This window comes from Oncorhynchus masou, chromosome 24, assembly GCF_036934945.1.
Source record: "Oncorhynchus masou masou isolate Uvic2021 chromosome 24, UVic_Omas_1.1, whole genome shotgun sequence".
NCBI lineage: Eukaryota > Metazoa > Chordata > Actinopteri > Salmoniformes > Salmonidae > Oncorhynchus > Oncorhynchus masou.
This window is the reverse complement of record NC_088235.1, coordinates 113,855,514-113,870,019: the sequence shown is the minus strand read 5'-3', so window position 1 is coordinate 113,870,019 and position 14,506 is coordinate 113,855,514. Positions and strand designations below refer to the sequence as shown.

Sequence of the window (14,506 nt, the reverse complement as noted above, 5' to 3'; positions counted from 1 at the left end):
GAAGGGAGCCATGTTAGGGAGCCATGAAGGGAGCCATGAAGGGAGCCATGAAGGGAGCCATGAAGGGAACCATGTTAGACAGCCATGTTAGGGAGCCATGTTCGGGAGCCATGAAGGGAGCCATGTTCGGGAGCCATGTTCGGGAGCCATGAAGGGAGCCATGAAGGGAACCATGTTAGGGAGCCATGTTAGGGAGCCATGTTTGGGAGCCATGAAAGGAGCCATGAAGGGAGTGTGTGTGTGTGTGCGAGTGATCCCCACTCACTTGTAATATCATAAACCACCACAGCCACAGTAGAATCTCGTATGTAGGAGGGTATGAGGCTCCTGAAGCGCTCCTGTCCTGCCGTGTCCCACAGCTGCAACCTCACCTGGGGATCAGAGAGACACACCTGGGGATCAGAGAGACACACCTGGGGATCAGAGAGACACACCTGGGGATCAGAGAGACACCTGGGGATCAGAGAGACACACCTGGAGATCAGAGAGACACACCTGGGGATCAGAGAGACACACCTGGGGATCAGAGAGACACACCTGGGGATCAGAGAGACACACCTGGGGGATCAGAGAGACACAGCTGGGGATCAGAGAGACACACCTGGGGATCAGAGAGACACACCTGGGGATCAGAGAGACACACCTGGGGATCAGAGAGACACACCTGGGGATCAGAGAGACACCTGGGGATCAGAGAGACACCTGGGGATCAGAGAGACACCTGGGGATCAGAGAGACACACCTGGGGATCAGAGACACACACTTGGGGATCAGAGACACACACCTGGGGATCAGAGAGACACACCTGGGGATCAGAGAGACACCTGGGGATCAGAGAGAGACACCTGGGGATCAGAGAGACACACCTGGGGATCAGAGAGACACCTGGGGATCAGAGACACACCTGGGGATCAGAGACACACCTGGGGATCAGAGAGACACCTGGGGATCAGAGAGACACACCTGGGGATCAGAGCGACACACCTGGGGATCAGAGAGATGCCTGGGGATCAGAGAGACACACCTGGGGATCAGAGAGACACACCTGGGGATCAGAGAGACACACCTGGGGATCAGAGAGACACACCTGGGGATCAGAGAGACACACCTGGGGGATCAGAGAGACACAGCTGGGGATCAGAGAGACACACCTGGGGATCAGAGAGACACACCTGGGGATCAGAGAGACACACCTGGGGATCAGAGAGACACACCTGGGGATCAGAGAGACACCTGGGGATCAGAGAGACACCTGGGGATCAGAGAGACACCTGGGGATCAGAGAGACACACCTGGGGATCAGAGACACACACCTGGGGATCAGAGAGACACAGCTGGGGATCAGAGAGACACACCTGGGGATCAGAGAGACACACCTGGGGATCAGAGACACACACTTGGGGATCAGAGACACACACCTGGGGATCAGAGAGACACACCTGGGGATCAGAGAGACACCTGGGGATCAGAGAGACACACCTGGGGATCAGAGAGACACCTGGGGATCAGAGAGACACACCTGGGGATCAGAGACACACACCTGGGGATCAGAGAGACACAGCTGGGGATCAGAGAGACACACCTGGGGATCAGAGAGACACAGCTGGGGATCAGAGACACACACTTGGGGATCAGAGACACACACCTGGGGATCAGAGAGACACACCTGGGGATCAGAGAGACACCTGGGGATCAGAGAGAGACACCTGGGGATCAGAGAGACACACCTGGGGATCAGAGAGACACCTGGGGATCAGAGACACACCTGGGGATCAGAGACACACCTGGGGATCAGAGAGACACCTGGGGATCAGAGAGACACACCTGGGGATCAGAGCGACACACCTGGGGATCAGAGCGACACACCTGGGGATCAGAGAGACACACCTGGGGATCAGAGACACACACCTGGGGATCAGAGAGACACACCTGGGGATCAGAGCGACACACCTGGGGATCAGAGAGACACACCTGGGGATCAGAGAGACACACCTGGGGATCAGAGAGACACACCTGGGGATCAGAGAGACACACCTGGGGATCAGAGCGACACACCTGGGGATCAGAGAGACACACCTGGGGATCAGAGAGACACACCTGGGGATCAGAGAGACACACCTGGGGATCAGAGAGACACAGCTGGGGATCAGAGACACACACTTGGGGATCAGAGAGACACCTGGGGATCAGAGAGACACACCTGGGGATCAGAGAGACACACCTGGGGATCAGAGAGACACACCTGGGGATCAGAGAGACACACCTGGGGATCAGAGAGACACACCTGGGGATCAGAGAGACACCTGGGGATCAGAGAGACACCTGGGGATCAGAGAGACACCTGGGGATCAGAGAGACACACCTGGGGATCAGAGAGACACACCTGGGGATCAGAGAGACACACCTGGGGATCAGAGAGACACACCTGGGGATCAGAGAGACACCTGGGGATCAGAGAGACACACCTGGGGATCAGAGAGACACACCTGGGGATCAGAGAGACACACCTGGGGATCAGAGAGACACCTGGGGATCAGAGAGACACCTGGGGATCAGAGAGAAACACCTGGGGATCAGAGAGACACACCTGGGGATCAGAGAGATGCCTGGGTATCAGAGACACACCTGGGGATCAGAGAGACACCTGGGGATCAGAGAGATGCCTGGGGATCAGAGAGACACACCTGGGGATCAGAGAGACACACCTGGGGATCAGAGAGACACACCTGGGGATCAGAGAGACACAGCTGGGGATCAGAGAGACACCTGGGGATCAGAGACACACACCTGGGGATCAGAGAGACACACCTGGGGATCAGAGAGACACACCTGAGACAGTCAGATTAATCACCATGTCCACACTGGCGTATTGTACATCACTGGAACGCATACACACACACACACACACACACACACACACACACACACACACACACACACACACACACACACACGCACACACACACACACACACATACACACAAAGTATTACCAACACAAAGTATATTAACATAAACTCACACCCCTGTATCCCCATTGACACCTTCTCAATGTCAGGGTATGTGAAATACGTGCCAAGATTCAGCGCAGACAGACACACGTTACATTGAATACATTTACATTCCTTATACCGTGGAACATGACATCAATGTCAGGCCTACTTCAATTGATGTGTGTGTGTGTGTGTGTGTGTGTGTGTGTGTGTGTGTGTGTGTGTGTGTGTGTGTGTGTGTGTGTGTGTGTGTGTGTGTGTGTGTGTGTGTGTGTGTGTGTGTGTGTGTGTGTGAGGACCAATCACTGTATAACTTAAGGGTGTAAGACCCACAAACCGTGGTTTGCATCCCAAACGGCATCCCATTCCCTATGTAGTGCACTACTGAGCCCTATGGGGAATAGGGTGCCATTTGGGACACCTAAACTCATGAACAAAAAAAGAAACGTCCCTTCTTCAGTTCCCTGTCTTTCAAAGATAATTCGTAAAAATCCAAATAACTTCACAGATCTTCATTGTAAAGGGTTGAAACACTGTTTCCCATGCTTGTTCAATGAACCATAAACAAGTAATGAACATGCACCTGTGGAACGGTCGTTAGGACACTAACAGCTTACAGATGGTAGGCAATTAAGGTCACAGTTATGAAAACTTAGGACACTAAAGAGGCCTTTCTACTGACTCTGAAAAACACCAAAATAAAGATGCCCAGGGTCCCTGCTCATCTGCGTGAACATGCCTTAGGCATGCTGCAAGGTGGCATGAGGACTGCAGATCTAACACACCTGTATATCTAACACACCTTTAAATCTAACACACCTTTAAATCTAACACAACTGTATATCTAACACACCTGTAAATCTAACACACCTTTAAATCTAACACACCTGTATATCTAACACACCTGTATATCTAACACACCTGTAGATCTAACACACCTGTATATCTAACACACCTTTAAATCTAACACACCTGTATATCTAACACACCTGTATATCTAACACACCTGTATAGCTAGCACACCTGTATAGCTAGCACACCTGTACATCTAACACACCTGTATATCTAACACACCTGTACATCTAACACACCTGTACATCTAACACACCTGTATATATAACACACCTGTATAGCTAGCACACCTGTATAGCTAGCACACCTGTACATCTAACACACCTGTATATCTAACACACCTGTACATCTAACACACCTGTACATCTAACACACCTGTATATATAACACACCTGTATATCTAAAACACCTGTATATCTAACACACCTGTATATCTAACACACCTGTAAATATAACACACCTGTATATCTAACACACCTGTAAATATAACACACCTGTATATCTAACACACCTGTATATCTAACACACCTGTATATCTAACACACCTGTAAATATAACACACCTGTATATCTAACACACCTGTAAATATAACACACCTGTATATCTAACACACCTGTATATCTAACACACCTGTAAATCTAACACACCTGTATATCTAACACACCTGTATATCTAACACACCTGTATATCTAACACACCTGAATATCTAGCACACCTGTATATCTAACACACCTGTATATCTAACACACCTGTATATCTAACACACCTGTATATCTAACACACCGGTATATCTAACACACCTGTATATCTAACACACCTGTATATCTAACACACCTGTAAATATAACACACCTGTAAATATAACACACCTGTATATCTAACACAACTGTAAATATAACACACCTATATATCTAACACACCTGTATATCTAACACACCTGTAAATCTAACACACCTGTATATCTAACACACCTGTAAATATAACACACCTGTATATCTAACACACCTGTAAATATAACACACCTGTATATCTAACACACCTGTATATCTAACACACCTGTAAATCTAACACACCTGTATATCTAACACACCTGTATATCTAACACACCTGTATATCTAACACACCTGAATATCTAGCACACCTGTATATCTAACACACCTGTATATCTAACACACCTGTATATCTAACACACCTGTATATCTAACACACCTGTAAATATAACACACCTGAATATCTAGCACACCTGTATATCTAACACACCTGTATATCTAGCACACCTGTATATCTAACACACCTGTATATCTAACACACCTGTATATCTAACACACCTGTATATCTAACACACCTGTAAATATAACACACCTGTAAATATAACACACCTGTAAATATAACACACCTGTAAATATAACACACCTGCATATCTAACACACCTGTAAATATAACACACCTGTAAATATAACACACCTGTAAATATAACACACCTGTAAATATAACACACCTGTATATATAACACACCTGTATATCTAACACACCTGTATATATAACACACCTGTATATCTAACACACCTGTATATCTAACACACCTGTATATCTAACAAACCTGTATATCTAACACACCTGTATATCTAACACACCTGAAAATCTAGCACACCTGTAAATCTAACACCTTTAAATCTAACACACCTTTAAATCTAACACACCTGTAAACCTAACACACCTGTATATCTAACACACCTGTATATCTAGCACACCTGTAAATCTAACACCTTTAAATCTAACACACCTTTAAATCTAACACACCTGTAAACCTAACACACCTGTATATCTAACACACCTGTATATCTAACACACCTGTATATCTAACACACCTGTACATCTAACACACCTGTATATCTAACACACCTGTATATCCAACACACCTGTATATCTAACACTGAGGTGACGTTTGACACACCTGTATATCTAACACACCTGTATATCAAACACACCTGTATATCTAACACACCTGTACATCTAACACACCTGTACATCTAACACACCTGTATATCTAACACACCTGTATATCTAACACACCTGTACATCTAACACACCTGTAAATCTAACACACCTGTATATCTAACACACCTGTATATCTAACAAACCTGTATATCTAACAAACCTGTATATCTAACACTGAGGTGACGTTTGACACACCTGTATATCTAACACACCTGTATATCTAACACACCTGTATATCTAACACACCTGTATATCTAACACTGAGAGGTGACGATATTACACAGGGACAAGATCTGGACCTAGTGTTGACATTGAAATGTCAGTAAAGAGATGTGGATTAGGAGCAAATTCACTTTTTCTGTTTTTTTTTTAGATTGAGCTACTTACCGTTCGGTCTTCCAAGTACATCGTTTTTGATAGGAAGTCTATTCCGATTGTGGCCTGAAATGAGAAGAAATTGGTGTTAACGACCTTGAGCACTGTGGAGAGTTAACGGCCTTGAGGACTGTGGAGAGTTAACGGCCTTGAGGACTGTGGAGTGTTAACGGCCTTGAGGACTGTGGAGTGTTAACGGCCTTGAGGACTGTGGAGTGTTATAACGGCCTTGAGGACTGTGGAGAGTTAACGGCCTTGAGGACTGTGGAGTGTTATAACGGCCTTGAGGACTGTGGAGTGTTAACGGCCTTGAGGACTGTGGAGAGTTAACGGCCTTGAGGACTGTGGAGTGAACAGCCTTGAGGACTGTGGAGAGTTATAACGGCCTTGAGGACTGTGGAGTGTTATAACGGCCTTGAGGACTGTGGAGTGTTAATGGCCTTGAGGACTGTGGAGAGTTAACGGCCTTGAGGACTGTGGAGTGTTAACGGCCTTGAGGACTGTGGAGAGTTATAACGGCCTTGAGGACTGTGGAGTAAACAGCCTTGAGGACTGTGGAGAGTTATAACGGCCTTGAGGACTGTGGGGTGTTAACGGCCTTGAGGACTGTGGAGTGTTAACGGCCTTGAGGACTGTGGAGAGTTAACGGCCTTGAGGACTGTGGAGAGTTAACGGCCTTGAGGACTGTGGAGAGTTAACGGCCTTGAGGACTGTGGAGAGTTAACGGCCTTGAGGACTGTGGAGTGATATAATGGCCTTGAGGACTGTGGAGTGTTATAACGGCCTTGAGGACTGTGGAGAGTTAACGGCCTTGAGGACTGTGGAGTGTTAATGGCCTTGAGGACTGTGGAGTGTTAACGGCCTTGAGGACTGTGGAGAGTTAACAGCCTTGAGGACTGTGGATAGTTAACAGCCTTGAGGACTGTGGAGAGTTAACGGCCTTGAGGACTGTGGAGTGTCAACGGCCTTGAGGACTGTGGAGTGTTAACGGCCTTGAGGACTGTGGAGTGTTAACAGCCTTGAGGACTGTGGAGTGTTATAACGGCCTTGAGGACTGTGGAGAGTTAACGGCCTTGAGGACTGTGGAGTGTTATAACGGCCTTGAGGACTGTGGAGTGTTAACGGCCTTGAGGACTGTGGAGAGTTAACGGCCTTGAGGACTGTGGAGTGAACAGCCTTGAGGACTGTGGAGAGTTATAACGGCCTTGAGGACTGTGGAGTGTTATAACGGCCTTGAGGACTGTGGAGTGTTAATGGCCTTGAGGACTGTGGAGAGTTAACGGCCTTGAGGACTGTGGAGTGTTAACGGCCTTGAGGATTGTGGGGAGTTACAACGGCCTTGAGGACTGTGGAGTAAACAGCCTTGAGGACTGTGGAGAGTTATAACGGCCTTGAGGACTGTGGAGAGTTAACGGCCTTGAGGACTGTGGAGAGTTAATGGCATTGAGGACTGTGGAGAGTTATAACGGCCTTGAGGACTGTGGAGTGTTAACGGCCTTGAGGACTGTGGAGAGTTAACGGCCTTGAGGACTGTGGAGAGTTAACGGCCTGGAGGACTGTGGAGAGTTAACGGCCTGGAGGACTGTGGAGAGTTAACGGCCTTGAGGACTGTGGAGTGTTATAACGGCCTTGAGGACTGTGGAGTGTTAACGGCCTTGAGGACTGTGGAGAGTTAACGGCCTTGAGGACTGTGGAGAGTTAACGGCCTTGAGGACTGTGGAGAGTTAACGGCCTTGAGGACTGTGGAGAGTTAATGGCATTGAGGACTGTGGAGAGTTATAACGGCCTTGAGGACTGTGGAGTGTTAACGGCCTTGAGGACTGTGGAGAGTTAACGGCCTTGAGGACTGTGGAGAGTTAACGGCCTGGAGGACTGTGGAGAGTTAACGGCCTTGAGGACTGTGGAGAGTTAACGGCCTTGAGGACTGTGGAGTGTTATAACGGCCTTGAGGACTGTGGAGTGTTATAACGGCCTTGAGGACTGTGGAGTGTTAACGGCCTTGAGGACTGTGGAGTGTTAACGGCCTTGAGGACTGTGGAGAGTTAACGGCCTTGAGGACTGTGGAGTGATATAATGGCCTTGAGGACTGTGGAGTGTTATAACGGCCTTGAGGACTGTGGAGAGTTAACGGCCTTGAGGACTGTGGAGTGTTAATGGCCTTGAGGACTGTGGAGTGTTAACGGCCTTGAGGACTGTGGCGAGTTAACGGCCTTGAGGACTGTGGATAGTTAACAGCCTTGAGGACTGTGGAGAGTTAACGGCCTTGAGGACTGTGGAGTGTCAACGGCCTTGAGGACTGTGGAGTGTTAACGGCCTTGAGGACTGTGGAGTGTTAACGGCCTTGAGGACTGTGGAGTGTTATAACGGCCTTGAGGACTGTGGAGAGTTAACGGCCTTGAGGACTGTGGAGTGTTAACGGCCTTGAGGAGTGTGGAGAGTTAACGGCCTTGAGGACTGTGGAGAGTTAACGGCCTTGAGGACTGTGGAGTGTTAACGGCCTTGAGGACTGTGGAGAGTTAACGGCCTTGAGGACTGTGGAGAGTTAACGGCCTTGAGGACTGTGGAGTGATATAACGGCCTTGAGGACTGTGGAGTGTTATAACGGCCTTGAGGACTGTGGAGAGTTAACGGCCTTGAGGACTGTGGAGTGTTAATGGCCTTGAGGACTGTGGAGTGTTAACGGCCTTGAGGACTGTGGAGAGTTAACGGCCTTGAGGACTGTGGATAGTTAACAGCCTTGAGGACTGTGGAGAGTTAACGGCCTTGAGGACTGTGGAGTGTCAATGGCATTGATGACTGTGGAGTGTTAACGGCCTTGAGGACTGTGGAGTGTTAACGGCCTTGAGGACTGTGGAGTGTTATAACGGCCTTGAGGACTGTGGAGAGTTAACGGCCTTGAGGACTGTGGAGTGTTATAACGGCCTTGAGGACTGTGGAGTGTTAACGGCCTTGAGGACTGTGGAGTGTTATAACGGCCTTGAGGACTGTGGAGAGTTAACGGCCTTGAGGACTGTGGAGTGTTATAACGGCCTTGAGGACTGTGGAGTGTTAACGGCCTTGAGGACTGTGGAGAGTTAACGGCCTTGAGGACTGTGGAGTGAACAGCCTTGAGGACTGTGGAGAGTTATAACGGCCTTGAGGACTGTGGAGTGTTATAACGGCCTTGAGGACTGTGGAGTGTTAATGGCCTTGAGGACTGTGGAGAGTTAACGGCCTTGAGGACTGTGGAGTGTTAACGGCCTTGAGGACTGTGGAGAGTTATAACGGCCTTGAGGACTGTGGAGTAAACAGCCTTGAGGACTGTGGAGAGTTATAACGGCCTTGAGGACTGTGGGGTGTTAACGGCCTTGAGGACTGTGGAGTGTTAACGGCCTTGAGGACTGTGGAGAGTTAACGGCCTTGAGGACTGTGGATAGTTAACAGCCTTGAGGACTGTGGAGAGTTAACGGCCTTGAGGACTGTGGAGTGTCAACGGCCTTGAGGACTGTGGAGTGTTAACGGCCTTGAGGACTGTGGAGTGTTAACGGCCTTGAGGACTGTGGAGTGTTATAACGGCCTTGAGGACTGTGGAGAGTTAACGGCCTTGAGGACTGTGGAGTGTTATAACAGCCTTGAGGACTGTGGAGAGTTATAACGGCCTTGAGGACTGTGGAGTGTTAACGGCCTTGAGGACTGTAGAGTGTTAACGGCCTTGAGGACTGTGGAGTGTTAACGGCCTTGAGGACTGTAGAGTGTTAACGGCCTTGAGGACTGTGGAGTGTTAACGGCCTTGAGGACTGTGGAGAGTTAACGGCCTTGAGGACTGTGGAGTGTTATAACGGCCTTGAGGACTGTGGAGTGTTAACGGCCTTGAGGACTGTGGAGAGTTAACGGCCTTGAGGATTGTGGAGTGAACAGCCTTGAGGACTGTGGAGAGTTATAACGGCCTTGAGGACTGTGGAGTGTTATAACGGCCTTGAGGACTGTGGAGTGTTAATGGCCTTGAGGACTGTGGAGAGTTAACGGCCTTGAGGACTGTGGAGTGTTAACGGCCTTGAGGACTGTGGAGAGTTATAACGGCCTTGAGGACTGTGGAGTAAACAGCCTTGAGGACTGTGGAGAGTTATAACGGCCTTGAGGACTGTGGGGTGTTAACGGCCTTGAGGACTGTGGAGTGTTAACGGCCTTGAGGACTGTGGAGAGTTAACGGCCTTGAGGACTGTGGATAGTTAACAGCCTTGAGGACTGTGGAGAGTTAACGGCCTTGAGGACTGTGGAGTGTCAACGGCCTTGAGGACTGTGGAGTGTTAACGGCCTTGAGGACTGTGGAGTGTTAACGGCCTTGAGGACTGTGGAGTGTTATAACGGCCTTGAGGACTGTGGAGAGTTAACGGCCTTGAGGACTGTGGAGTGTTATAACAGCCTTGAGGACTGTGGAGAGTTATAACGGCCTTGAGGACTGTGGAGTGTTAACGGCCTTGAGGACTGTAGAGTGTTAACGGCCTTGAGGACTGTGGAGTGTTAACGGCCTTGAGGACTGTAGAGTGTTAACGGCCTTGAGGACTGTGGAGTGTTAACGGCCTTGAGGACTGGGGAGTGTTATAACGGCCTTGAGGACTGTAGAGTGTTAACGAACTGAACCCAGTACAGTAGAGTAGATATCTGACTGAAGCCATTACAGTACAGGACAGTTGATATCTGACTGAACCCAGTACAGGACAGTTGATATCTGACTGAACCCAGTACAGTAGATATCTGACTGAGCCCAGTACAGTATAGTAGATATCTGACTGAACTCAGTATAGTATATATCTGACTGAACCCAGTACAGTAGATATCTGACTGAACCCAGTACAGTACATATCTGACTGAGCCCAGTACAGTATAGTAGATATTTGTCTGAACCCAGTACAGTATAGCAGATATCTGACTGAAGCCAGTACAGTAGATATCTGCCTGAACCCAGTACAGTATAGTAGATATCTGACTGAACCCAGTACAGTATAGTAGATATCTGACTGAACCCAGTACAGTAGATATCTGACTGAACCCAGTACAGTATAGTAGATATCTGACTGAACCCAGTACAGTTGATATCTGACTGAACCCAGTACAGTACAGTAGATATTTGATTGAACCCAGTACAGTATAGATGATATCTGACTGAACCCAGTACAGTAGATATCTGACTGAACCCAGTACAGTAGATTAGATATCTGACTGAGCCCAGTACAGTAGATATCTGACTGAACCCAGTACAGTTGATATTTGACTGAACCCAGTACAGTACAGTAGATATTTGACTGAACCCAGTACAGTATAGTAGATATCTGACTGAACCCAGTACAGTTGATATCTGACTGAACCCAGTACAGTACAGTAGATATTTGACTGAACCCAGTACAGTATATTAGATATCTGACTGAACCCAGTACAGTAGATATCTGACTGAACCCAGTACAGTATAGTAGATATCTGACTGAACCCAGTACAGTAGATATCTGACTGAGCCCAGTACAGTATAGTAGATATCTGACTGAACCCAGTACAGTTGATATCTGACTGAACCCAGTACAGTACAGTAGATATTTGATTGAACCCAGTACAGTATAGATTATATCTGACTGAACCCAGTACAGTATAGTAGATATCTGACTGAACCCAGTACAGTAGATATCTGACTGAACCCAGTACAGTTGATATCTGACTGAACCCAGTACAGTAGAGTAGATATCTGACTGAGCCCAGTACAGTAGATATCTGACTGAACCCAGTACAGTATAGTAGATATCTGACTGAACCCAGTACAGTTGATATCTGACTGAACCCAGTACAGTACAGTAGATATCTGACTGAACCCAGTACAGTATAGTAGATATCTGACTGAACCCAGTACAGTATAGTAGATATCTGACTGAGCCCAGTACAGTAGATATCTGACTGAACCCAGTACAGTATAGTAGATATCTGACTGAACCCAGTACAGTTGATATCTGACTGAACCCAGTACAGTACAGTAGATATCTGACTGAATCCAGTACAGTAGATATCTGACTGAACCCATTACAGTATAGTAGATATCTGACTGAACCCAGTACAGTATAGTCGATATCTGACTGAACCCAGTACAGTAGAGTAGATATCTGACTGAGCCCAGTACAGTAGAGTAGATATCTGACTGAACCCAGTACAGTATAGTAGATATCTGACTGAACCCAGTACAGTATAGTAGATATCTGACTGAACCCAGTACAGTAGATATCTGACTGAACCCAGTACAGTAGATATCTGACTGAACCCAGTACAGTATAGTAGATATCTGACTGAACCCAGTACAGTAGAGTAGATATCTGACTGAACCCAGTACAGTAGATATCTGACTGAGCCCAGTACAGTATAGTAGATATCTGACTGAACCCAGTACAGTAGATATCTGACTGAACCCAGTACAGTAGAGTAGATATCTGACTGAACCCAGTACAGTAGATATCTGACTGAACCCATTACAGTATAGTAGATATCTGACTGAACCCAGTACAGTTGATATCTGACTGAACCCAGTACAGTACAGTAGATATTTGATTGAACCCAGTACAGTATAGATGATATCTGACTGAACCCAGTACAGTAGAGTAGATATCTGACTGAACCCAGTACAGTATAGTAGATATCTGACTGAACCCAGTACTGTAGATATCTGACTGAACCCAGTACAGTAGATATCTGACTTATCCCAGTACAGTTAATATCTGACTGAACCCAGTACAGTAGATATCTGACTGAACCCAGTACAGTATAGTCGATATCTGACTGAACCCAGTACAGTAGATATCTGACTGAACCCAGTACAGTATAGTCGATATCTGACTGAACCCAGTACAGTAGAGTAGATATCTGACTGAACCCAGTACAGTAGATATCTGACTGAACCCAGTACAGTATAGTCGATATCTGACTGAACCCAGTACAGTAGATATCTGACTGAACCCAGTACAGTATAGTAGATATCTGACTGAACCCAGTACAGTCGATATCTGACTGAACCCAGTACAGTACAGTAGATATTTGACTGAACCCAGTACAGTATAGTCGATATCTGACTGAACCCAGTACAGTAGAGTAGATATCTGACTGAACCCAGTACAGTAGATATCTGACTGAACCCAGTACAGTATAGTCGATATCTGACTGAACCCAGTACAGTAGATATCTGACTGAACCCAGTACAGTATAGTAGATATCTGACTGAACCCAGTACAGTCGATATCTGACTGAACCCAGTACAGTATAGTAGATATCTGACTGAACCCAGTACAGTAGATATCTGACTGAACCCAGTACAGTATAGTAGATATCTGACTGAACCCAGTACAGTAGATATCTGACTGAACCCAGTACAGTACATATCTGATGGGATTAGCCTTGTGTACAGTCAGAGCGGCCAGGCTATTGTGTCTAATCCTGCCAATAGACCTGATGGTGAACATGTACTGAAGTACTCGTAACATCTGATAGGAAGCTACACATGATTTCAAGAAGCTGCTTCTGTGCATTGTATCTTCTACATTCGTAGCAGGTTATAGCAATTAATATGAATAGCTAACAAATCTATCATCTTTACACATTATTGTTAGATAATGCCAGCAGAGTGGTAGATTAACGTCTACGCAAAACATTAAGAATACCTTCCTAATATTGAGTTGGACTCTACAAGGTGTTGTTGAGGACTGTGGAGCCGTTCCACAGGGATGCTGGTCCATGTTGACTCCAATGCTTCCCACAGTTGGGTTAGGTTGGCTGGATGTCCATTGGGTGGTGGACCATTCTTGATACAAACAGGAAACTGTTGAGCGTGAAAAACCCAGCAGCGTTGTCAGTTGTGCCTGGCACCTACTACCATACCCCCGTTCAAAGGCACTTCAATCTTTTGTCTGGCCCATTCACCCTCTGAATGGCACACACACACAGTCCATGTCTCAATTGTCTCAATGCTTCAAAATCCTTCTTTAACCCGTCTCCTCCCCTTCACCTCCACTGATTGAAGTGGATTTAACAGGTGACATCAATAAGGGATCATAGACTTCACCTGGATTCACCTGGTCGGTCGATGTCATGGGAAGAACAGAGTGTTCATAATGTTTTTTTAACAGCAAACACTGGAAAACGATGACTAATACACTGGCAGTGTAATGTATTGTACATGGGGAATGGGATAATCCAGAATAATAATCAACAGTAATCCACTAGTTTTATATTGTTCCCTAATCACTAAACCTGCAGTGTGGAGCCTCGAAGACAGGGGAGACTGTGC

At 46.9% G+C, this 14,506-nt stretch overlaps 1 protein-coding gene across 1 annotated transcript in view; it reads right to left on the bottom strand.

The window, feature by feature from the left end:
• rab6ba (RAB6B, member RAS oncogene family a) overlaps positions 1 to 14,506 on the bottom strand; it is a 204,090-nt gene that overhangs the window by 103,085 nt on the left and 86,499 nt on the right. Inside the window, exons 3-4 of the mRNA XM_064933248.1 lie at positions 6,229 to 6,282; positions 266 to 371 (exon numbers count right to left, since the gene is read on the bottom strand). Coding sequence (XP_064789320.1) covers positions 266 to 371; positions 6,229 to 6,282 — 160 coding nt within the window. The remainder of the gene's footprint in view (positions 1 to 265; positions 372 to 6,228; positions 6,283 to 14,506) is intronic.